This window comes from Seriola lalandi, unplaced genomic scaffold, assembly GCF_002814215.2.
Source record: "Seriola lalandi dorsalis isolate HSWRI2012SDOR001 ecotype SW California unplaced genomic scaffold, Sedor1 jcf7180002054570, whole genome shotgun sequence".
In the NCBI taxonomy this organism is placed as follows: Eukaryota; Metazoa; Chordata; class Actinopteri; order Carangiformes; family Carangidae; genus Seriola; species Seriola lalandi.
This window is the reverse complement of record NW_019525123.1, coordinates 3,363,523-3,390,073: the sequence shown is the minus strand read 5'-3', so window position 1 is coordinate 3,390,073 and position 26,551 is coordinate 3,363,523. Positions and strand designations below refer to the sequence as shown.

General features: G+C 39.4%; 1 protein-coding gene across 1 annotated transcript in view; it reads left to right on the top strand.

Moving 5' to 3' along the window:
- Nucleotides 1–1,859: 1,859 nt before the first annotated feature.
- cntnap2a (contactin associated protein 2a) overlaps nt 1,860–26,551 on the top strand; it is a 339,851-nt gene continuing 315,159 nt past the window's right edge. Inside the window, exon 1 of the mRNA XM_023416970.1 lies at nt 1,860–2,048. Coding sequence (XP_023272738.1) covers nt 1,946–2,048 — 103 coding nt within the window. The 5' untranslated portion in view covers nt 1,860–1,945. The remainder of the gene's footprint in view (nt 2,049–26,551) is intronic.

Here is a 26,551-nt window from a genome sequence, read left to right as displayed (position 1 = left end):
TTTCCATTTTCATCCACCATTTTCCCCATTTATAAAAATGTTCCCAGTAGTAATGATAATCACACATTATGTTCTGGACAGATGACAATGACGGAGACATGATAGTGACAAATGCTGACAGCCAGATATGGAAGGCAGTTTGTCATTATGAAAAGAAAAATCTTTCACTGGAGGATATTTCTAGATTTTCTCTCTTATTCAAATACAAAAAAAAAATCAACACAAATGAGTCACCATAATTACAATGGAAAGAAATATACAGTACCTGAGATTTTTTCATGCTGATAGAACAAAACTAAAGGAACTGTCTCTAATGTTTGGAGGTAGAACAGAGGAATCAAATGGGGAAAAAATATAAAATATGTTTACGTTCTTGGGAGCTCATCCCACTATATCACTTACATTTAGTCACAGCATTTGGACCAAAGTCAAAGAGCTGTTCATCCCTACAAACTTAACAAAAAGAGTAGAAGAGCAGCAGAGCAGCTATGACCCAGAGGTTCAGTCTTAGAGAGCTGTGGCTCAGATTAATTTCTGCAGGACAACCCTCCATTGTGCAGCTCACCATTGTTTAATTATGGCAGAAATTGAAGGAGCCAGAGATAGCTCATTACTTAAGGAATTCCTTTCTTGCACGGTCATGCCTTAGATTTCTGCCACATTAAACATGCATCCATAGAGCTGAATAAGAAGTGTAATATCTTTAAATCAAAAGTGGCCAAGCCAAATCCAGTCCTGAACCCTTGAAATTTTAGGTTAGGCACATGAAATTAGCTGTTGTACTGCTGAAATCTGGAAGCAATAGAACTGAGATGTATAGTTAATACAGATATATCAGCATTCACAAGTGTCTCTTTACTTAGGATAGACTTTTTCAATAAATGTGTAAAACTTTTTACCCTATCTTTATGGGGAATTTTTTGTGCAGATTATTCAACAGCCCTAAAACATGTTATCTGTGTCTCTGCAACATGCCAGAACAAGTTGAGACAAATTCTAAATTAACAGTGTAACAAAAATGATCTAAAAGCTTCAGAGCTTCCATATATCTGGCCCTTTTTCTGACAAAACTAAATTTGGAATAACAGATGCATATCACAACTGTTTATTAATGAATCTTTATAACTGCAGTTCCCAAAAAAAAACATTTTTACAATGAAAGCAGACAGTTAGAAGAGATAAAGGTAGACATCGAGATGTAGGGAGTGACTGTAGGTCATGTGTACATTTTTAGAGCTTTTGGTGTGAGGAAATGAGAAAGGTGCAACGAGTACAAGGCTACCACCACCTAGAGAAGGAGGGTGGCACTGTCTGGCTAAAGGAAACGGAAAGACATTTAGAGACGGAGAGAGAGTGAGATAAGTTCAGCACCACGGACAGCGCACCGGTGCGCTAGAGAGGAGAAATCAGTTCAGTGGATTTGAGCTGCGCACAGTCATGCCTCCTTGAACTACTGGAGCCTATACTGTGTACTACAGACGCACCCAATCTTCTCGTCCTGTGCAGGTGGAGACACGGTTGTTGTTGTTGTTGTTGTTATTGTTGGTATTGTTATCGTTGTTTTGTCTCAGTAGGGGATCGCTAAATAAGGAGGCGAGATAGCTGCAGATAGAAGTGCGTTCCGCTTCCAAGTACAGGCCAGCTTGTTTGTCGGCGCGATCCTTACATCATCTCTTTATTAGAGAGAGAGCAAGTTAGAGAGACCTACATAAAGAGATACAGGAGAGAGAGAGAGAGAGAGAGAGATAGAGAGAGAGAGGGAGAGAGAGAGAGAGAGAGAGAGAGAGAGAGAGAGAGAGAGAGACCGTGTAGTCAGTCTCCTCTCTGCCAGTCCTCAACTGCGAAGCGAGTCTGTCGGACTGACTTGTGTTACCACCACCCCGCTGTTTATTCTGAGTGTTTCCTCTCCCTCTTCCGTTCCGCTGCGTCCACACCGGTCGTGAAGATGCACCGGTACCGTCCTGCCCAGGGAATGACGTTGTTATTGCCGGTAGCTTTGTGGATTTTCTGCCATGTCAACGGTGTGCACGGAGCTTTGCCAACAACCCGTAAGTTGTTATTTTATATTTTTGGATGTGTCACAAAGCGCTGATCGGGTAAGACTGGACATGGATGGGAAGCAGAGCGAGCCTGTCTCTGGAGCAGAGCAGTATTAAGGCAGAGACGGTGCGTTTAGCAGCGGGGATGCAGGTATCCCCACGGTGGTGCCAGCTGGTAATCTTGGGAGCTTAAGAGCCAGGCTGCAGCGGGGAAAGGGGGGATAGAGAGAGGGAGCGAGTTTACCTTCTGAGTTTAGACCTACACGTGTTAACTCTTCGGGATCTCTGGTCCATCGATTTTAGAGCCCAGGATTTTATGTCCGTTGGGTGATTCTGATCACCGGTTTTCATTTGCCTTCAGAAAGAGCTGGATCACTGAATGACATTTCAGCATGCCAGTTGTGGCTTTCTGTTTTTGTGTACTCTCAATCCCGGGGCTGAGTGCATTTGAGAGACAAAAAGTTTGAAATCAATCCACTAATGTCAGGCTATTTCTTTCTTCAGCCCTTTCTTTCTTCGTTTTATTTGGATTAACGTTAGGCTATATAAACATTTTTGTTCACATCATTACATTTCCCCCGAAGAAATTGAAATGCAGAGGTTTTGTTCAATCTCCAGATTTTCAGGAGGGAGCTATGCTCTAATGGACTCAGGAAGCTGATTCTTCACTGTTAGTGACCCAGAGGCAAATTAAAGATTTCTAATTTTTAGCCTATTGCTTGTGCAGTCTGATGTAGCTTGTTCTATGCAATCTGAATTTTTATGAATCTCTGCGCATTTACCAGGACTGGACCTATTTTAGTCAACCTTATTTTTCAGCAAACGGTCACTGACAAACTTGGTGGCAACTTCTGTAGCTCAAATAATTATCATGATGTTTTTTTTTTTTTTTGCGTGGTTAAACCTCCACACTTAAGGTCTGGGGATGCCATAGGATAGTCCTATTTTGCCTATTGACCTGTAATTTTAGAGTTTGTTTACACATTTTCTGACATTCCATATTTTTCTAATATATTGCTATTGCCTATTACTATAATATTCTCAAAGACATATTCCCAGGGATTCGGGGTGTCAATTGTATAGCCTAATTTATGGGCTTATTCGTACTTATTTCGTTCTCGTTGTAACTTATATTTTGAAACCAACCAGCCGCCTGACATTTTTAAGCGTTAATACGCTAATGTTGGTCCTGTCCATCTTTAAAGGGATCTGTTATGTTTGGTTCTTTATTTCTTTGGAACCATCCACACTTGGCTCAGTGTCATTCCGATCGTGCTGACGGTGACTGAGCCGACTCTGAGGGCTCAGTGATACTGATTCGTCCGGTGATCACCAGGGCTTCATGAATGTGTCCGGGGACGCGCCTCATTAATCATCCCATAGGACAGACAACAGCGAGGAGATGCTGCGAGCAGTTTGTGCGTGCGAGCGCGCGCGCGCGTGCAGCAGTGTTTGAGTGTGCGAGTCAGTTTGTGACAGAAGAGAAAAGAGACAGGGGGAGTGAGAGGGGACGGGCAGTGCGTTTCTGTTTTTCAAAGCTGTTGCTCATAAGAGCGACCTCACAGCGCATAGGTGTCACAGTGGCAACACTATTTATAAAACTTTATTGATTTCTTTATGGAAATCTTCAGTCCTCTTGCATCCCTCATTTGGCACGTCTCACTGAGTCAGCCTCAGTGTCCCTGGAGCAAGAAGACATTCAGTGTCTTGTTACAGGACTCTTCAGCTGGGGGCTTCAACAAGGCTGATTTAAAAACTTGCAATGAATAAAATGTAAATTGTACAGTCCAATTGAATCTTTCAAACTAGAAAGTCTATCTAACATCCTTCTTATCATATAAATGGTCTCTTATTTTGCAAATTCATAAGCCCCAGGAGTGTTTTAAAGTCAAAGCGCAAGAAGCAAAAACAAGGAAGTCATCTTTAAAGTTAGAATTAGGTATGTGTTTAATCCTCCTATAAATAGGATGGTAAAATGTATTTGTATATAGTGCGTTCAGAAATTACCCAGAGCCATTCCATTTTTTCACATTTTTTATGTTGCAGCCTTATTCTATAATCATTTGAATTCATTTTTTCCCCTCATCAGTCTACACTCAATACCACATAATGACGAAGTGAAAAGAGTGAGAAGAGAAATTCTTGCAAATGTATTAAAAAGGAAAAAACTGAAATATCACATTGATGTCAGTATTCAGACCGTTTACTCGGTACTTATTTGAAGTACTTGGCAGTGATTACAGCCTCAAGCCTTCCTGGGCATGATGTATGCAGTCCCTTTGCTATCACACGTGAAATTCAGTTGCCTTCCATTTCTCTTGATCACCTTTAGATGTTTCTACAACTTGATTAGATACTTGATTGGTAAATTCAATTGATTGGACATGATTTGGAAAGACAAATACCTATCTATATAAGATAGAGCTCAGAGATAGGATTGTGTCGATGCACAGATCTGGGGAAGGCTCCAGACTTTCTGGCAGAGTGGTCAGATGGAAGCCTCTGCTCGGTGAAAGACACTTGAAAGCCACTTGGAGTTTTAAAAAATAAAGCACATATGACTGTCAGACTGTGAGAAACAATAATCTCTGGTCTGATCAAACCAGTATTGACCCATTTGGCCTCAATTCTAAGCGTCATGTCCAGAGAAAATGAGGCACCGCTCACCACCTGCCCAATACTGTCCCAACGGTGAAGCATGGTGCTGGCAGCGTCATGCTGTGGAGGTGTTTTGCTGCGGCAGGCACAGGCACACTGGTCAGGGTTGAGGGAAAGCCGAAGTGAGCACAGTACGGAGATAGCCTTGACCGAAGGTTCACTTTCCAACAGGACAATGATTCTATGCAGACAGCCAAGACAACTCAGAGTGGCTTTAAGGAAAAGTCTGTGAATGTCCTTGAGTGTCCCAGCCAGAGTCCTAACATGAACCCAATCGAACATCTCTGGACAGACCCGAAAATGTCCACTGACGAAACCCACTCAACCTGACACAGCCTGAGAGGATCTGCAGAGAAGAGAGACAGAAATTCCCCCAATCCAGATGTGCAAAGCTTATCACGTCAAGAAGACTCGAAGCTGTAATCATTGCCAAAGGTGCTTCAACTCAGTAATGAGTAAACAGTCTGAATACTTTCAATGTCAGTGCGATATTTCAATTCCTGCTTTTTAATAAATTTGCAAAAAATTCTAAAATTCTGTTTTTGCTTTGTCATTACGAGTATTGCTGGTAGATTGATGAGGGGGAAATTAATTTTAACAATTTTAGCATAAAGCTGCAACATATAAAAATGTTAAAAAGTGAAGCTTTGTGAATACTTTCAGTGTAAATACTTTCTAAATGCACTGTATATGCACTGCATTTTGATAGGTATTGCACTGCAAAAAATAAGTGAAAAATGTGACATACCAGGAATATCCTCATGTGGAGTAGGATCAGGGAGGGATTTGCAAGATGGGAGGCAAGCAAGTGTTTGTGTGTGTGTGTGTGTGTGTGTGTGTATGTGCGTGCATGTGAGAGCGAGTCATACAAACGGAATGTTGAATCGGATCAGCAGTGCTGACTTTATCCCTTCTCAGGGACTAGATGTGAAACACTCGGGGGAACTGACAATGTCATTGTGACCAATGGTCTGAGGCATGGACTAAAAAAGATTAACATTTCCATCCTACTGGGGCAAACACACACATACACACATTAAAAGTCAATGGGCTGGTTGACCCACCGACTGCGTGGAGTCTCCCTAGTGCACACTGAAAATGCTGAGGTAAGTGTACCAATGTGAGAAAGAGAGAGAGAGCAATAACGGGAGATATATATGTGTGTTTTTGTCTTTTTGTATATAGGTTTGTGTGCATTTGCATGTTAATTTATTTATTCATGCATGTATGATTCCACAAATGATTTTACGTTGAGCAGTAAACCAGGGATTTTCTCATACTCAGACTTGCCCCGAAGCGTCTGTCAGGTTTATGTTGCATTGTACTACCACTTAATTGACTAGCACAGTGATATCAATTGCTGAAGAGCTATTTTCCTCCAACAAAGCACACACAAAAGCACATGTAAGAACACTCAGAAATACAAACTCACATAAACTCAAAGGTGCATAAATAACCACAGATGCTCACACAACTCAATAAAAGTAGATTGTTTTTTATCCTTGTTGTTCTTCAGCAGCTTTATGCTCTAATGAGTTGTTACATTTGTTATTGTTATAGCAGATGCACTACAACAGGTGTCTCACCACCTACCATGATGTCTGATAATCATTGAGACGTTAATTTTTCCACTTGCAGTGCAAATTAACATCTTTCTCTGATTGAGGTTGTTCACACAGAAAATTTCAGAGAGAAATAACAGCTCAATTCATATAACATGTTAAAATGTGGCATACCATAGTGGAAGTGTATTTTCTATGCACAGATATCTGGCACAGTTGTACAGTTTTTTTTTTTAGTTTTTTTTATTTTGATAGTCCACTTTAACCTCTTTGTTTGAAAAAGCAAATCTCTCATTTAATCTGCCTTAAACTCTTCAGCTCTGCTTTGCTCCATCATCACTCCCTATGTGAAGGGCGGGGTTTAAATTTTTTAACATTCTCAGAACCAGTGTGTGAAAAGTAAAGGATGTGCCTTTAAGTCACTGTGTAAGTGACACCGTGTGTGGCTAAATGGGATGCCCCTAGAGCCTGTCTGATATAGAATCACATTAGCCTTTTCTCATCTCATTAAGCATGCCAGGCCATTTGACATAGACATCAGTCTGGTTGCACCTCCAGGGCCACACAGGGCAAGTCAGGGTTTGCTGTTCTTCAGTATTAATCATTTTATACCATGTAAAACAAAATAAGGATATTTAGTTAGATTTTGTTGATAACACAAACGTTGTTCAATGAGTTTGAGGCATTCATAATTATATTTAACTGTATGTGTATGTTTGCGTGCATGTGTATGGTGGCTCCCATTAGGAGGTGGTAATAATAGGATTAAGGCCTGAGGACGCAGACTGGTTTGCCTCAGATTAGATCAGTGCAATGCTTGGTGTTTAGCTATGTTTGGCCCCTGTATATTTAGTGAGGAAACAAGGAGTAGTTGTCAATTGCACTGCCATTTCCCCCTTCCGTCCTGTCCTCCTCTATCCAAATTTCTCTCTTTTCTTATGCTTTTTTATCCATCGCTTCTTTGCACTCTCTGCACTCTATTTTCAATAAATCTCTCTCTTTTTTCATTCTTTTTGAAAAAACACGCTGCTCACTTTCTTTCAACTGTCTCATCCCTTATTGCCCCTGATGAATCTTCTCAGTCCATCCTACCCCCCAATCTGCCTTTTCCCCATCCTTTCTGTCATCCTTTCATTCAGTTTTATACCTCTAGCCTCCTGCCCTTTTTCCTGTCCTTAAGTATCTCTAATTCTTTCTATCCCTTCTTGGCTTTCCTCAGTGGTTTTATCATCTGGCCCTAATCACTTTCCTCCATCTTTGTATTTTCTTCTCTTCTTTTTTCACCCACTTCTCTTCCCCTTCCCTCTCACTCCTGATTATAAATATGCTTGTTAAAAAAAGTCCCCACTAGCCACTTTGCAACAGAGTAATGTGCTGCTGCTTGTACATGCTCATGCAAACTCTCAGAGCAGAACCTTCGGTTTGTGTGTGTGTGTGTGTGTGTGTGTGTGTGTGTGTGTGTGTGTGTGTGTGTGTGTGTGTGTGTGTGTATGTGCGCATGCGCATGTGCCTGTGCAACAACCAGAGGGACATGGATCACAGCCAAACACACAGCCACATAGCATTCTCCTCTTTTGGTCTAATGCAGCTCTTAAATTTTGGTTGCCTCATCAGTGTATCAATGTTTTACCCCATTAAAACTTGAATACATGACAGCGCTTCTGAGAGAAAAATTCATACAGTATATTACATATTTATGTATCATGGAAAAAACTCATATTTCCCACTTGGAAAGCATTTTATTTCTCTAGCACAAGGATCCAGAATCTCTTCCTTCCACAGCAGCTGATAATAAATGGATATGAAGTTGACTTGACAATAATATCTTTACAATTTGCAGGGTTACACTGGATGAAAATATAACACACCAGGTAACTGACCACCATGTTAATATAATATATATTCAAACATGCCCCAAATAATAAATCACTAAAACACTGATAGATATTTTTTGCCGATTTTCTCATTATGTCATAGATTGCAAGCATAGACAACATCTAATAGTGAGAAATGCATTGTCATAGCCATGTTCTTTTCTCCCCACTCACTTTCAGTTTAATACATAGACTGTATCGCTCTGCTTAAAGAATTGGAATTTCTCTCTTGCAAGTGAACACTACTATGAGGCTATCTATGTTTCATCTTGGCAGCAAGGTCACAGTGAAAGAAATATACACTGACAAGTCATGCAGCATAATTCCCTTAACAATGTCAGTAACATAACATGCACACACTCTCCCACATACACAGGGCCCACACCATGCAGCTCTCTCAGACCACCTCTATCCCTCTCATCTGTCCTCCTCACAGACACACACACACACACACACACACACACACACACACACACACACACACACACACACACACACACAAACCTGTCTGACATCACACGCATTAATTGAAAACTAAACCCATGCAACCTATATGTAGGTACATGCGTACATACATGCTTCACTATATGAGATGCTGTGAGTACGTGTGTGTGTGTGTGTGTGTGTGTGTGTGTGTATGTGTGTGTGCATGTGCAAATATGCAGGAGTTGAATGTTATTCTAGTGGAATGTGTTCTCATTAGAACCTGTCAGAAACTGTCCACCTCGTTAGACAAGGGTCTCTTAGATGGAGCGTGGGCTGGCAGGATAGAGGGAGTAACAGAGAAAGACAAGAGAAGAGGCAGCATTTATCAAAAAAGAGAGACAGATGAGGAGAGACAGCACGAGGAAAGACGGTCAGCAGGCGAGAATTTTTTCTGACACCTTGTCATTCAACATTACTGTTGTTATTATAATCTGTAGCTGTGCAGTTGTTGCATTAGTCAGAGAAAGGACCAGGCAATGTCACCTAATGGAGATACCTGGCTGTTTTACAACTTGATGGGTCACACTACATAACGGCCTTCATGATTGCTTTTTTTCTCAGTTGGTGTGACTATCGATTTAAAATCCACTTATTATACATCATCATGATTATCATCATCATCGTCGTCGTTATTGTCACCCCCTCCATCCTATCTCTGTGGAACCAGTATGAAAAGCAGAAAGACATAAAATAAAAAAAGATAGATAATTCAAATAAAGGTGAAATACAAAAACCAAATACACACATTTTTTCAGTTTTTTTTCTTTTTCAACCTTTTTTTGTCAAAGAAGGTTGAAACCTGGGATATAGACGTTGAGACTCAGTTCTCAGTGCTAACCTCAGTTCATCCTGAGCTGTAACTTGGGGCTAGACCTCCCTGAGTCTTAAAAGTCTAGCCCTGCAAAGCCAGTTGAAATCTCAGTAGCTCTGGTTTTGCTACAAGATTTAATTTAGAAATCCACTGAGTGTCAATTGAGTCAGGCAGGTGAACCTGACCCTTCATCAGACTATGAAGAGAGGTTTAGAAGATGATGTGACTTTCCAACCTTTAAAAACCTGTGGATCTAATCAACAATTGTAGTGGGTGTTGTAGTAAAATGAAGCAAGATTCTGCATCTGCAGTGGCTGTTTCTTGCTCCAAATGTATTACTAAACCAATTTTACTGGATAATTTAGGACAAATATGATTAGAATTTTTCCAAAGTAAGCATCATGTTTTCACCATGTTTTTCCATTTTAAAAATATTTTCCATATCAGATGGGAAGACTGGTGCTGATTACACTTGAATTGAAACATGAGAGAATAATCTTCTGTATTTCATTCTGAACTACTCCTTGTTTTTCTCCAGTTTATTTTGTTGTGGGCTTCAAATAGATTTCCCAAAACTATAGAGAAAGAAGTTAAATCATATTTGTTTTAGCCTTGAACGTACCTGTTAAATCACTAAGAAGGAGCTAATAGATAAGGTATAACAACAAGCCTTAGATTGATCTTGGGACAATGCCAGAATTGAGCTGCTCCAGGATAAAGGAAGTGTTAGCAGTTAAAAGCAATGTACTGTAAGTGAACCTGACCAATACCCCACCAGTGTCAAAACAACAATGTCAAAAGCAACACATCTGTCAGCAGCAAGGAGAAGGTTTAGACACACCGAGCAGTGTTACACTCGTTGTACATGCTCTTGAAATACATCCAATGCTAGCACATGCATCAGTGTAAATGGCTTGCTTTGTGTTCAGCAACCAAGGAGGACATGATCCCTCACTGGCATCCCACCCACAAATACTGCCAATTATGTTCAGGGACTGAATCCAAGGCACTGTCATGGTGGGCAAGCATCAGGTGCTTTTGGTTTTCTGTTTTCATTGTCTCAGTCATATTTGGAAGTGTTGTAAAATCAATAACAGATGCACACAATTTGTTCATGCAACAGGTGACAGAAGATCTATATTAATACTGGAGGCACTCGGTTACTTAGCAGAATAATAACATCAATTCATTATTGTTTTTTTGAATTGTTATTGATGAAGACTATACCATTTATTGAAAATTTACTGCATGTTTTATTTACACTGGCATGTTAGTGCTTCAGTACGTATTGCACTGTATACCTCTCTGCTGTTTTAAAGCACAGGCTCTCATCAGTCAATGATTGATTTTATTGCCTATTTAAACATCTTGGTTTGGTGTCTGGGTAGACAATAGTTTGAGTTGCCAACTTTGAGTTTGGTTTCCTTTTAAACTCCTTGGTGGCCTGCTATGGGACTGCTGTCCAGACCTGTCTCTTTGTCATATGTCTGTTTTGTGTTTGCTTCAAATCCAAATTTGTTCCCAAGCCAGCATCCTACTGATACATGTAATTGATTCATGCACAATTATTAAGCTAATATAATAATTTAGTTAATCATTATTTTGACCTTTGAGCTAATTTAGCATGATTGATGTAGTCCCTGACTTGGAGAGCAAGAGTGATTCATAATAACATACCAAGATAAAGGTCAAAGTAAAATTGCATAAGAAAAAATAGGGGTACACCAGACTGTACAATCCATTAAAAAATATGTGAACCTAATCATAAAAGTCATATGATATTCTCACCTGCAGAGTGTTATACTAGCTATCAAACTATTGATTTGTCGCAAATGTGAAACATAACATGTTAGGGTTTTGCAGGACGTCAATGATAGCCTAAATGAGTTCCTAATATATGGCATTGGAAAGCACTGATTAATCATACATACATTATTTAGTAATAGTGAGTATATTACATAGTGAGTAAGTGATTTAATGAGACTTTCAGCTAATTACATTAATTAATTAATTAATTATTACTCATGTAAAAATAAGCAGGATACATTACTAAGTCATTAGCCACGAGTTTCCTCATGATCTAGCAGCAAAAAGCTGTAGTTTTTGAATTCTATAGAGTTGCATTAAGGGGATTGTCAGTGGAGAATTAAACTCTTGCCTTTGCTTGTCTCCCTCTTTGAGTTTAACCTATATTCTGCAACATTAACCCTTTGATCTACACATGCCTGGTGGGTAACATGATGAATCCAGGGATTACACACTAAAAACCACAGCACGACATCTGTTCAGCTGTCTCACTTAACCCCCCCCCCCCCCCCCCCCCCCACACACACACACACACACACACACACACAAATACAGCTTCACTGATGTTGAGTCTTACCATGTCTGTGTCACTCCACTCTCCATCTTTTTGTCTCTCCATGCATACAGTAGGTAGCATAGTCAAAATGTGTATATGTGTATCAGAGGCTGAGTGCGTGTTTGTCAGACAGTGCATGTACGTACATGTGCATATGCACAAGTCCACCTCTGTCAAAATGGATATTGGAAATCTAGCCACTAGTTCATGTGGAAGAGTGCTGTGGAAAAGGGCATTGTGCCGCTGCTAAGACAAATGTTGTTATTACTCTCAGTCTTTGCATTCAATTTGTTTCTTAAGCCGCTTGAATACCCAATTTACAGGCCAAGATTAAGTGAATTAATCTTTGGGCTACTTCCACTGAAGAAACATTCGTCCTTTTTCTCTTTAGACTCAGAGGAAAAATACAGAGGCAGAATAGGAACATACTATAGCCAACCAGTCACTTGGAAAACATAACCTTTGTGTTTCTATGTGAGTGACTGTGTGTGTGTGTGTGTGTGTGTGTGTGTGTGTGTGTGTGTGTGTGTGTGTGCGTGTGTGTGTGTATACTTTGGTATAGTGAAACTACAGTATATGCTTCTGCATGTCCTAGCTATGGACATGACTTGCTCAGTGCATATCTCACTGTGTGTGGTGGCCCTGTTAAATATAGAACAACATTTCATGAAAATCACACCACTGCTGTGAGAAATAGATCTCTCTCTCTCTCTCTCTCTCTCTCTCTCTCTCTCTCTCTCTCTCTCTCAACATGTGTGTACATGTTTATGTGTATATGTAATTTTTCTTGTGTGCTCACATATGAAGAAAATCAGCTTTCACATAGTCTGTACTGCAAATCATTTGGGCTGGCTTTAACTCATCTTTGAATGTATGTGTGGGTGTGTGTGTACGTGTATGCGTGTCTGATGTGTGGTTGTGTGTTTTTCTTGTAAGGGAGTCATACTGGTTCTGTGAGAACTAGTTGGAGTTTCACACCTTCAGAGTGAGGAGAAGGTTAGGAGATTTTGGCCGTTCATCACTTTCTAACACACCTTGAAAGGGCTATTTGAGCTTTAAGACTTGGTTCAGGTTAGAATTAGGTTAGGTTAGGGAAAGGGTCTAGGCAGTGCACAAACATGCAAACGTATGTGTGTGTCAGTGGGTGGCAAAGAGTCGATTAAAGAGGATTTATTATGGCCATTTTAAGTGTTAATCATTTCATTCTTGGTGTCGACTGAAACGGATTGACAAGCTTTAATGTTCTGAAAAGACATTAGTTTTCTTCTGCTGTACATTTTATACTGTACTCTCTTCACCCTCTGTCTGAAATTCTCTGTTAGAGCTCAGGGCTCTTTAAGGGCCCCCTCCTCCCTCTGGAGCTGGAGCTCACACATTCTGCACATCATGTGTAAACAAACTTTGGATGACAATATTCATAACTTGTAATATTTTTACAAGAAACCCTTTTGATTTTTTTATGTATGGACACTTCCGGACTAAAAGAATGTAAATAATGGAGGATCAGGTTGCGGTAACGCGGTTAACATCCACAATAACAATGCAGACTGACAGGCTGTGGGGCTTAGTCTCCTGTTCGACCACATCAAGTGGGAATTACAGAAATAACCATTGTGAAAATGAAACTTGTGGGCTCACACTGTTATGTTTAGAGCAGTGGAGAACTGAGGAAAAATGAAGTAGATTTCTGCAGGAAATTAAGATCACTGTCTTTTCGGTATGGCTACAAAACTAATGAAACCTCTTCACCATAAGTAGTAAGTATGTGCTGTGCCTTGTGTGGGGGCGTGCCAAGCTTGCAGTTGAGCAGCAGCAAGAAAAAGTATTGATGTCAATAGGACCAGGAAGTAATGTCTGGACCCCCAACGAGGCATTGCATACAAAGAAGAAAATCGTGTTTTTACCCTGACAGTTACTCACTTTGATGTAAACTTTGACCCTTGTGACTCTGGAGACCATTTACATGCACAACACCCTATATAACACAATATAAGTAAGGAAAAACTCAGAAAAGCACAATAGGTCCCCTTTAAGGTATCCACATGCTTTTCTTTCTTTCTCTCATTATGTGTACTTCTGTGTATGGCCCAGGCTTGGTGTGTGTGTGTTTGTGTATGTAGGTGTGAAAGCTTGTGTAATAAAAATAGCTTTGTGTGTGTACATGATACAGAAAAAGAAAGGGTTGAGGCTGGATGTGGATGTGGTTCATTAGCTCTGGTTCAAGGTGCTGTTAAAGTGTGAGCCAAGATTAGTCGGACAGGGGTCACTGCTTCCTCTTTATACCTTTCTCTCACCTGCCTTCTCTCTGTCCTCTTCTGTAATTTTTTCTTTCACTGTGGCTTTCTTTATCTTTTTTTTTCTTTGTCTTTGTTGATGTGCTTGACTTTCTTCCTCCCTTACTTCTCTCTTTTGTTTGTTGTTATTCACCCAGGTTGCCCCTTACTTTAAGCCATTTCTTTCTCACTATTTAATGCCACCTTGTTTCTGTCTTTTTTTATAGTGTTCCCCATTTATATCTTGGCCATTTAACTTTCCTTTCCTTAGCCATTTTGTCTCTCCTTATCTTGCTCTGTGAACCCATCTCCTCTTTATTTACGTTTCACCTCTTTCTCAAGCTGTCTAGATTATCAGGTCAAGACAACACTGACACAACATTTAAATTATTTTGACAAAAGCTGTGGTTTGGTAATCATGTCACCCATGCTGGGCTCACAGCTCTTCTCAGACAAAGTGTGCATGTCGAGGTGTTTAACACGAGTTCTATGTTGGTTTTGTGGGGATAGAAATGGGGCAATTTCCTTCACTGTAGCTTAAAGTGATAGTTTGGGTTATTTTGAGTGGGGCTGTGTGAGTTACTTATCTATAGTCAGTGTATTACCTGCAGTGGATTCATGTCAGAAGCTGAACAATGTTCTGCTGTGGAGGGGGTCAGCAGGAAAAACATGCTTAAGTCACGTAAAAAAATGCCCTTTTGAACTACATTTTCTCAACTGTTGAGCTACCCCAATTGAAAACAGTGTGGCATAAAACAGTTTGCGTTGTTAGTGCAATGTAGTTCCAAAAAGGACTGTTTGGCGGCAAGATAAAGCAATGAAAATATTCAAAATGAAGCATACACTTCAACTAACGATCTTTATCGGTGGACTATGTATAACTAACTCACACAACCTCACATCAAATAACCCCAACTATCCCTTCAAGTCTTGCATGGAATTCCATCGCAGAAATCCCAAAGTTTATTGTAAGTAGTGGAACATTTGATGGGGTGGCATGTCTTTAACAGGTTTTAGAGAAGAGTCAACTACATGGCACAGTTATACTGCAGGCTACTTAACCTAATAATGAAATGGGTGTCTGCTTAGAGGAACCAGCAATATGATTAAGGTTTTTGGTCTTAAAATGCCTCTGACTCTCTTCTTCTGTCAATAAATTCTACTAATTAGTATGACCAGTGCTGATCGGTGTGGTGACTTTTCCCCTGTAAAGAATCCACCTCCAACCTTTACATAAATGCACAGCATTCTACATTTATCTGAGGGCACTGCAAAGGAACCTGACCATTTTGTCTGTTGTCCCTTGCCATGCTAAGAGGTACATAGCCCAGACAATGCAACTGAACTTTCCTGCATTCCTAAGCAAAATGTACAAGCCCCATTACAGGTGAACTGCAGGCAACAAGTGAAGAGGTCTTTCCACGGTTAAGCATAATGCAAGAACAGGTACATTTTTACATGAATCACTGTTTACATTTGTCACATATCACAAACTTGTTACTCAACCTTTTTCAATTGCGGTGCCATGATACATGAGACAAGACTACAATCAAAATGTGCCATGTGGTTTTAGCAGAGGGCAGTAAGGGTGAATGCGTCAAACATCTGAGCAGCCTGCCACACTGACCCAGACAAACCAGTTGTCTCCCTGCTGAAGAAACTGTACTATCCTGTGGCCTACAAAGACCCAAACAACACAGCACAGTCTCTAAGGTGTCCACATCCACATTACACTAGATGAAAGCAGCACACAAAAAAGTGGTAATCCAAAGCAACCACAAAAGTGATGGGGAGGGAATGTGCAGAAAAGTTTTTAACACAGCCTTAAAATACTCTTTTCACAGCACTGTAGGCTTATACAAAAACACAAAGCCTTAAATCTATATGCAGGCAACTTGCACAGAAACACATTCAAAGTTCACTCTTTTTTAGGCAGCAAAGCTTGCTGTCTGAAAAAGAGTTGCTGTCAGCCGGCGTCCAACTCAGGCATTGGTCCACATAACCTAACCATGTCAGAACAATTATATAGAAGTATAACGACTAAAAATAAAATATTGTGTTTACTTGAGATTATTGTTGATGAAATGTTCACTGCAAAGATGTGTGTACTTTGATGGTTGCCAATATCTGCCCTTCCCAGGGACAGAGGCCACATCTAATAGCACAAATCACAATCCGGTCTGGCCAGTCTGTAGAAGCACAATCCAGGCTTGTCTCCCCATCAGTTAATGCATCCAAATGAACAACAACTATCTGACATTTTTGCTGAATAAGCCTGGAACAAAAGCATTGATTTGCCCTCGAGGTGGGCATCCAGGATGTGACGTTAGGTGAACACTATGAGTTGCCGTTTGCTCTGCAACTGGTTGTATTTGGAAGAGCAGTTCCCTAAGTGAGATTCTTGCTTTGCTTGTATTTGATTAGTCAGTGATTTTCAGTATTGCATGCTCTATAGCTGCAGTTCATGGTCTGATGAAATTTTGACAGATACTTGAACCCTTTGAGGGTAGGAACTATGTCCAATGAACCAATATGTGAACCAGATCATACTTGTGAAAGTAAAATGTGAGTGTGAGTAAAATTCCTAAGTTCTTGAGAGGTTTTACATTGCCGTACAGTTTCTGATTCGAATATGAACCTACCTTACTTCCAAATTCAGTACAGTCTATTAATGTGCTCTCCAGCAATGACTCAGGTTAATCCTGACCGCTGGCGGAAAAAAGGTCAAATTATTAATTAATTGATATATACTGTGTGAGTTTATTAACAATGGGCTTAATGTAGAACTACTGAAACTGCCATAAAGACAATATTAAAGAGAGCAGCCCAGCAGTAGATAGGTCAATCCTGTAGCAGCTCAGTTGATTCATTTGGAATTTCTTTAATTCCCCATTAAACTGTCGGTTAATGAGTGCTCACCATTGAATTCACAGTATGCTTCACATTTCCAAACTGTGAGCCCAAAGGTAAATATTTGGGAATAGTTTTAATTGACGAAACGTTACCACAAGGGGAAGCCACCTCTCACTGAAACTTAGAAAAGCAGATCTATCTGCAGTGGGCCTGGCCCGGGATCCTCGTTGGTAAGTTTTGTACTCCTTAGCTGGGTCCTTGCTGTTTCACTGCTGTGGGCTCCTGTCTGGAGCCCAAGTGAGTAAGTTTTCTCCCTGCCCAACTGATGTTGTGACTGCTACAAGCAATTATGCAAAACTCTGTGTCTGTCCTCTCCATTGTGGCTCTTTTGCTGGTCTTAGTTTGCTCTGTTCCACAGTTCCACTGATGGCCCCATCCACGGGAGTTGTCGAGCTGACAAGTGAACTGCAATCAATTGAGCGGCTCATAGAGGATCTTCCCCAGTGGCAGACAAAGATCTGTTCACAGCTTCCCTGTCTTGAGCCTGCAAGTAGCCAGAAGTCCTCAGCTTTGGTGGGGCAACTCCCGCTGATTTCCCTGGCCTGACCTCACCCTGTCCCCTGCACTCAAGGGTCACAAAAGGCTCTCTCTCCCCTCTTACATACATTCTGTGTTAGCAGAAATTAGGCCATCCCACTCACAAACATTTTATCTCATCTGGCATCAAGATCCTGTGCTCTCTGCCATTTCACCTGCTGCTCGCGGAGCAGACCATTTGTGGTCTGCAACCAGAGAGCGCTCCTCGCTTTACCATGCCATTGGGCTGGCCGTCCACCTGGGGTTCAAAGGTCCCCATTTGTCACTCCTACAGCCGGTACCTGACAACCTCTTCCACCCAGTGACTTCTTCACCACAACCCCAATGCTTCCTTCCATGCAAACATCAGTTGGTCAATCACTCAGCTCAGCTGCATCCAACCAGTTCATTCACTCATTCACTCTCTGCCAGAAATTCCATCTGAAGCTTTGTGCAGTGGAGACTCTGAAACTGAGTGGCCTGAGGTTTTAACTGTTGGAGGCTCTATCATTAGATATGTAAATTTGTATTACATACTGTCTTGCAGGAGCCAAGTCAGTTGATTTCATAAAAGTAAATTTGGCTCTCCTCAAAATGCACCTCTCTATCCAAAGTGCGATAGTATCATGTCCAGGCAATCAATTAAATTACATTAAGCACTTGAGTCTCTGGGCTCTGCAGTTGAAAGCCTGGGTAAGAGGTGAGTCCTGTTGGGCTCAACTCCCACTACAACTAAAAGCTCTTAATATTGTAGCCATCGTTTTAGCCTGTAGCACTGGATCCAAAATTTTACAACTGCTACTGGGCTTAGTTTTTGATTCTTTCTCGGACCGAATGGAACCTTTTAAAAATAATTGTTTGCATCCTGACAGGAAAGAATCAAGAAAACTCATTTCTAATTTTACAAACTTTATTGCTATCAGCCATAACTGATGGTTTCCCAAGCAGGATCTTGCCCAGCATCCAGCCTTTAGACTTCATAGTCCTGTCCCTGACAGTCCAGGTCCTGCTGTTGGTGCTGGTTGTATTTCCCACACTATATCCCTCATTCCTGTTAGGATCACTGACCGGCAGTGTGTAAAGCCAAAAGCAAATTTACTCATAGTCCACAGATGAGAAATGAGCTCATCAGCGTTAAAGCCACTTTTTCAATCCCTTCTTTTGAAAACAGGAATTTTCTGTTCACTTAATATTAGATCCCTTACCAAATTTTATCTTGGATTTTGCTATACATGCTGTCTTTTACTTCTGGTTTTATCAAACTTTTAGACTCTTTTAATACAATTCACTATGTCAAGCATAACAGCCATTACAAAGGGTGAACACTCGACCCTGTGCTCTCTCATGGTTTCTGTGCGGAAGACGTGATTTAGCCATCTCCAATCACAAAACAGTGCTCTTCTTAAGTCTCATCTCTCCTGACCCTAAATCCCCCGCACTGATTCACTCCCACTCCCTAAATTCATTCTCTGTTCCTCATTTCTGTCAAGCTATTAATGACTCAAGCACTTTTTTTTAAAGTGCCTATGAACATCAGGGCCTCATTGTAGAGTAGCTTGTCAGTGAATTTAATAACCCCTGCACAAATATTTTAGATTCTATAGCTTTGTCAGATACAGCTGCACAACAGCACAACCAGTCAAAATCTTCCTCACTGCCATGTTTAAGTGAAGAAATAAGGATTTTAAAGAGAAAGCAGGAAGGCAGAATGTAAATAAAAGAAGAAGAAATATATTGATTCGCTATGTTTACAAATACTTCCTCATCTTGTGCAACAATTTTTACGTTCATTCCATCTATAGATGACCAGCAATTGCCATTAAGCTGCTTTATTTCTCTATAGCTGTTGAACATCTAAAAGAAATCATATGAATTGTCCTTTGATGTTGAGTAAGAGCACATTTATTGTTTGATGAATAGATTGGCTTTTCTCTGTTGCCAACTAGTGCAGCGTTGCCAAACACTTAATTGAATCACTGTTACTGTTAAAAATTAGGAGTCCTAAAGTTAGGACTGACTCACCCATTATTTTTAGGAGTTTCTCCTAAATCTGCAAGTTAGGAGCTACTTTTAGCTTTATGGTGCTTTGTGAATACGGGCCCTCATGTCCACTTATCAGTGTACAGAAAAGAAACAAGAAACTAATTTTTGCAGCTGAGAGCTAATCATGGTCATAATCCCAGGATTCTCTTGAAAACCATAAACTCTGTGATTGGTCACCCACTTATCAAGCCAACTGAATCCTTACCAGAGAGATGTGAAGAATTTCTTCATAATTTCTTCAACAAGATAGGGGATACTCTATAACACATTAACACTGAATTCAGAGATCTTGATGTTGACTCCTGCCCATCTTCAAGACTAACTCGCACAACCCTTCAATGCTCTGTTGCACTTTCGAAATCATCCTCCTGCCCTTCAGAGTGTATTCCCACTTGATTTTTAAAAGCAGCATTTCAGACAGTTGCTCCACATATTTTTGCCATTGTTAGCTGCTCTCTGTCTACTAGCATTTTTCCTTCCAATTTTACCCCCTCTTAAAGAAACCCTCTTTGGGTCCTTCTTCTGTAAGTAATTTTAGACCCATCTCTATGCTGCCCTTTTTATTCAAGATTTTAAAAAACACTGTCCACACAACCCATGTCTTTTTTATAAACAAAAAAACAAAGTTTAAAAATATTTCATTCTGGTTTTCACTTGTAGCACAGCACACCACCAGTGACTTATTGTTTGGCACTGATGCAGGCCTGGACTATACTACTTTAGTTCTCCTTGACCTCAGCTCAGCCTTCAACACATTGGACCACGATGTGTTAATCAGTCTTCTGAAAAACTATGCCTTTTTACTATGTTAGTGATGTGGCTCTGATTAGTTCATCTCCTAACAGGTCGTTCTCCATTGTGCTTGGAGATGCCTCCTCTCATGCTTCTCTCTTTTGTGGGGTCCCATGCTACTCCCGGAGCAAATCACAATAATATTGATTTTCATTGCTATGTGGATGATACACAACTGTGTGTTCCGATAACGTCTGGTACCACCAATGTGTCATCTATTATGTCCTGCCTTGATGAAATTAAGTACTGGATGTCCAATAATTTCATGCAGTTGAACGACGCCAAATTTTCCATTCAGTTGTCCTTTGACAGTCAGGTGGTTAAAGTTGTGCAATTCTGTTTCGTACAAGTGAGATATTTAACAAAGATCAGGTCATTCCTTTCATCTGCAGATTTAGAAAAGGTCATCTGTGCTTTTATGTCCTCCAGACTGGATTATTGCAATGCCCTTTATTCTGGTATCAGCAGGTGAAACATTCAAAGACTACACCTCATACAAAATACTGCCACCAGGCTTTTAACACGCTCTAAGAGAAGTGACCACATCACAACCATCCTTGCTACCTGTTTTAGAATTGATTTTGAGATTTTACTGCTTGTTTCTAAAGCCTTGAATGACCAGGCTCCTGCCTATATCTGTGATCTACTAACTCCCTGTAAGCCTGATCACTGTTTGAGATCCTCTTTCAGAGCCATACTAACACAAAATCTCAACTTGTCACTAAAGGTGACCAGACTATTGCTGTCTCTGCATCTCAGCTGTGGAGTTCAAAACCTGAGGATCAATCTTCTTAAAACTCACTTTTATGGCTTTTTCTTAACTGATGACATTTGTTGTAATTGTTTTAAATATTTGTCTTGTTTTAGATTAAATGTATTACTTTTACTCCTTGTGTTTACTGTAGAGCACTTTATAAATAGAGCTATTATCATTATTATTATTATTACTATTATTATTATTATTATTATTATTATTGTTGTTGTTATTATTATTATTATTATTATTATTATTATTATTATCACTTCTTAGTAAATGCTGATGCTGTCTCCTGGCATCTTTATCAGTTGTCTAGAGATGAAAAGATGATGGTCAACATGGAGGGGATTACAGCATGGCTGATCACAGATCAGTTTCAACTCTTTAATCTGCGTCTGGGATAAACAGAGATGCTGACTAAATACATGGCTGGGAGAAACACACACACACATTCACACACACACACACACACAGGAAACATCAAATCTGATTTATAGATTTATTTACTCAGCCAGCACCCTGCCAGGCTCCTGTATTTCAACAGCTTGGGTGATGGTTAGAATATGTAAGCCTTCTGATTGCTACTACTGTGGACATCCGATTGAATGGGTTAGTGAGTATGTGTATGTGCATGTGAGCTTACATGTGCATGCATGTTTGTGTGGTTTCTTCATGTATTTTTTGAAAAATGCACACATGGAAACCACTCACACACACATACACACAGCAGAAATCTTTGCTTTTTACTAAGGAGGCAGAAAAGTGTGCTATCGATTGAGTATGAGAGCAGAGGAGAGGTGAATGCTCTTTGGCATTCTTTGAAGGACACAGTGCAAAGTGCTGCCATAAAAGCTCAGTGTGGGGTCTGATTCTTTGACAGGATGTGAAGCTAGTATATTCTGTGCATCAAGGTGTGTAGTCAAGTCCTTATAGTCCCTGGCAGTCAATGGCATAGGCAGTCAATTTTGCTGGAAACTTTCCAAAAATTATTCATTTTTATATTCAAAATAGTTCTCTCCCACTCATGGTGTTCATCCTATCAGCTCTTCTCTCACCATCATTTAATGATCTTGGGGTATTATGCTTAGATTACCATTATCTTTGTCATGATTTTTATTGTATGTTTTCATCAGTGTTGCTGCTTTGAAAGCATAGCCTTGCAACCTACCAATTACTTTTCACCACAGGAAGTTGAACCACTGCAATGCAAGAAACTAGAAATCTAGTTTGGCTAACCAAAGCTACTTAGAAAAAAGTAGTTCAAACTAATAAAATTGAGCGATAAGAAAGTATGATACAAAAAAGGAATGTCAGCAAAATTGAGTTTATTGCAAAAAGTCCCTACTTGATAAAAGGTCAAACATAAACCAAAAAAAAAAAAAACACTATTCATGAGAAGATGCAAGGAATGCCAACTTTGGTTTTCTAAACAATAACTGCTTAAGTATGGCCATGGTGATTCTTTCTCAAGCTGAGATTCCTGAGGTTTATCTTTTGCACATGCACTACACAAAGGTCAAGTTTGTGGTGTGGACTGCCTGACAAATGCCTTGCCTGGGTATGCCTTTACAGTACACATGAAAGAGAGAGAAGCAATGGTAAAATAAAAATTTAAAAATAATTTCCTTGTTTGGCCCTAAATTGTTTGTAGTTTCAGTAGTTAACAATAAATGGTAAAAAAAAAAAAAATTAAAAAAAAAAATTACATATGAATGTAGTTGTACTACCAGCAAGCTTCTGCAAAATGTAGTTAAACTACTTCACTAATCCCCAACACTGATTTTTATGTACTGTTTATAGCACTGTTTTTCACTTCTGTGTAGTTGCTTTTCAATCAAAAAAAATCAGTTATTATTATTTGAGACCCCACACTGATTTTTTACCTCTAATAGGTCGATATGAATGAGAGCCAATATTGCTCATCAAATGTGTTAGAATGATGGACAGATGGACAACTTAAAATAGTTCTAAGCAATCAGTTCTCCCACAACCTTTTGAGACTGAGAGACTGTAACAATATTCCTTTTGAAAGGGTGTAACATTTTGCTCTTTAAAACTTGATGGCTGCCAACATGTATTGAGCTTTACTTTGATGTAGATGATGTCAGTTAGCAATTAATAACTTCACAAAAGTGTCTGTTATGTATTATTGAACTGCAAGATAGTTCAGGATGAAAGGGTCCATTAAATAGCTTACACTTACATCAGAACAAATACAAAGATTTTTATTCAATCGGTCATTGCAAAAGAATCAAAGTCTGTACCTATCCAACAGTTTATGCCAACCAAATGTGTTAAAGAGGAGGAGTTTAAAGGCATCCCCTGCCCTCTCTGCTGTTCTCTTTAGGTTGTCAGGGTTAGTCAAACAAACACGTGCACCTGTGCTCTATGTATGCAGAAATACACACACAAACACTAACACACACTAGCAGAAACACACAAACTCAGTGTGCTCTTTTGATTCCAGATGAAGGGGGGCATAGGAGAGAGGAACAGAGGACAAGGGCACTGGAAGTGTTGTGTTTAGTCAGCAGAGTGTGTCAGCCAGCTAATGGACAGCCAGGCCACAGACTCTCCCTGAATGGGATCCAAAACCATTAGCAACTCACACACTTCAAAGGGTGGTAATGGGTGATCCTGTGAAATCATCCTAATGTGTGTATGTGTGTGTATGTTTATTTGTATGTGTGTGTGTGTGTGTGTGTGTGTGGTGTGTGTGTGTGTGTGTGTGTGTATTGTGTGTGTGTGTGTGTGTGTGTGTGTGTGTGTGTGTATGTTTATTACCTTTGTGAGGTTGAGGCTGAACATAGTGACAGTGGGTCTTTCACATGAAAACTTCAATGAGATTATATTGGTTAGCCTACTAAGTGCTAAACATATGATGTTAACCTTGTAAAACCCAGACATAGAAAAAAATGAGCAAAGTATACATTGTGAATGATAATAACACAACAGTCATATCTTTATGAATAGTCATTTATTAATAAAAAACGTAGAATAAAATTGATAAAAAATAAATAATATTGCAACAGTGGGCCTTAAAGGGTTAAACTTTAACATATTGTTTTATATGGTTTAACACATGACATCCATGTAACAGGGAGGTGATGTTAATGACCAAGAATGAACTTGAACATAGGTCTATATGCAGTGTTGTGCCAGTTCAGACTTCAAAAGAAATAGTTTAAAGTTCAGTTCATACAGATGAAAATGAACTAGTTCACGTTCATAGTTCTTTTTTTTTTAAGTTTGAAGTTTACAGTTCCAAAAATGAACTAGTTCTGTCATGTTCCGTTTTTTTTTTAAATTAAATAGGCCACTATTCTTTTTCAATAGAACCTCCTTCTACCCATCCATCACCGGCCCCAAATCATTGCCACTCCCAAACTAAATGAATTATTGTATAGCACTAAAGAATAAAAGACATGAGTTACATTTAAAATCCATATATAAATATAATCCATTTGAGTCTTCACTTGTTTGTTCATAAAAGTGCTTCAAATGCTCAAACAAACGTCACGTTCATCATTTGTAAACTGATTCGTTCAGTTAAGCGTTCACAAAAAATTTGAACACCGTTCATTGAATGCACAACACTGTCTATATGCATTTTAGTTTTTCTGTATTGCTTGCTTGTAGCCACTGAGATTAAGGCTATATATACAGTAGATTCTTTAGAAGGAAATTAAGTATCTATAGATGGATTGTAGTAAATGCATTTGTTTGTAAAAGTAGAATTCAGTAATATGCTTTATAGACTAGTATCATGCATTGACCAGCAAACTTATAATTTATTCATCTTAGCTATGTTATCTTATACTTATTGCAGTAATCTGTGCCAGTTAGCAGACTGAAATATCTTGACAATTATGAGATGGATTATCATTCAAATGTGCACAGTCAAAGTTTCTGTTATTCCAATCTTTTGCAAAACTGAAGACTGAGATATCTCAGCTTTACATAGTGTTTGTGCCAGTTACCTAATGCTAGCATGCTAACATGCTAAACTAAGATGGAAGGTACAGCCTCACAGAGTTTCTAGCATGGTTGTCAACTGTAGTTTAATATAACACACAGAAATAGTGTTTAACAAGACTGGTTCATTGTGTAACCTGGCTATTGTTGGCTTATTGCAATTATCTGAGTTCTTGAATGTCATGTAACTCCTAAAGCACAGATGGTCACTGTCCACTGTGCCCTGTAAATGCCTCAGCTGGTACCCTGATCTGATCTCAAAGAAATTGTTTGTGCTTGTGGGATATCTTCATATGAGTAAACAAACTCAGTGTGCAATTACATTCGCTGTTAGATTGTCTACTGTCTTCAATCTTCATGCTTTTACCTTTCTCCCAGCCTCCCATTTACTTTCTCCTGCACTTCCTCTTTACCTGTTTGACAGCCACATAAAAGTGTTTATTTATTAAGCACACTCAATTTCTCATATAGTCAATTGAATATTCTGCGAGTGATAGCAGCTTATCCACAAAAACTCTAGCGTCTGTATGTACTCACTCTAGTTACAGTCAGCATTTTAGACTCTCAGTCCGTCTAGTTGCACTTAAATGATGCTTTTATCTAGAATGACTTTTACAAGTACAGGACCATAATCACAGCAAGATGATATGAAATCAAATCAAATTGCCACAGTGGGTATGAGAATGGTTTGAAGTGCACTTCCTTTTTCCAGCAACAACTCTTTTAGTGCTCTTGAGCAAGACACTTAACCTCTGAATCCTCCAGTAGATCTGTTCAGTGACCGCCAGACTGGCTGTAGTGAGCAGCTGACAAATGTGTGTTATACTTCGTACCCTGCAACTGCTTTTCTAGGTTGTAACTGCAAATGTACTTACTGTAGCCACGATGCGTTGTTGAAGCATTACAGCTAAATGAAGCAAGTTTTAGATAGATCTGTCACACATCTAAGCAACCATTTAATTACGCTGCTTATTTTACATAATGGTAGCTTTTCTCTATAATGCAACCATGATTTTTGTCAAATTATAAATTTACCATTATTTCTCAAGGTGGTTGGTGCTTTGGCATAAATCACAGAAAGACACACAAGCCACGTAAATGCACAAGTGTCCAAATTGCTAATGTCACATAAAAAGAAGTGTAATCATTCACAAGTTGCATTACCTTCACAGAAATAGTGTAATTTAATTACATTTGGTTGAATGTATTATTTTTCACTATTGAGTAAAACCATCCTAAACTTTCTTTTAGTAATGAAGCATAATTAGCTAATAAGCAAGTACATTCCAGAAAAAAAGTACATTAACTCAATTAATTATTTAAGTAATTGAATTATTAGCTTAATCTAATTATTAGTTCACAAATCATTGCTGTTAGAAGGTAAAAAATATTGCTGCTTTTCAGGCATTCTGAAAACTTGTTTCAGCTCAGTATCACAAAGCATTTAGAGACATTATCTTACTAGTTTTTTGTTTTCTTTTGTGCTGTTC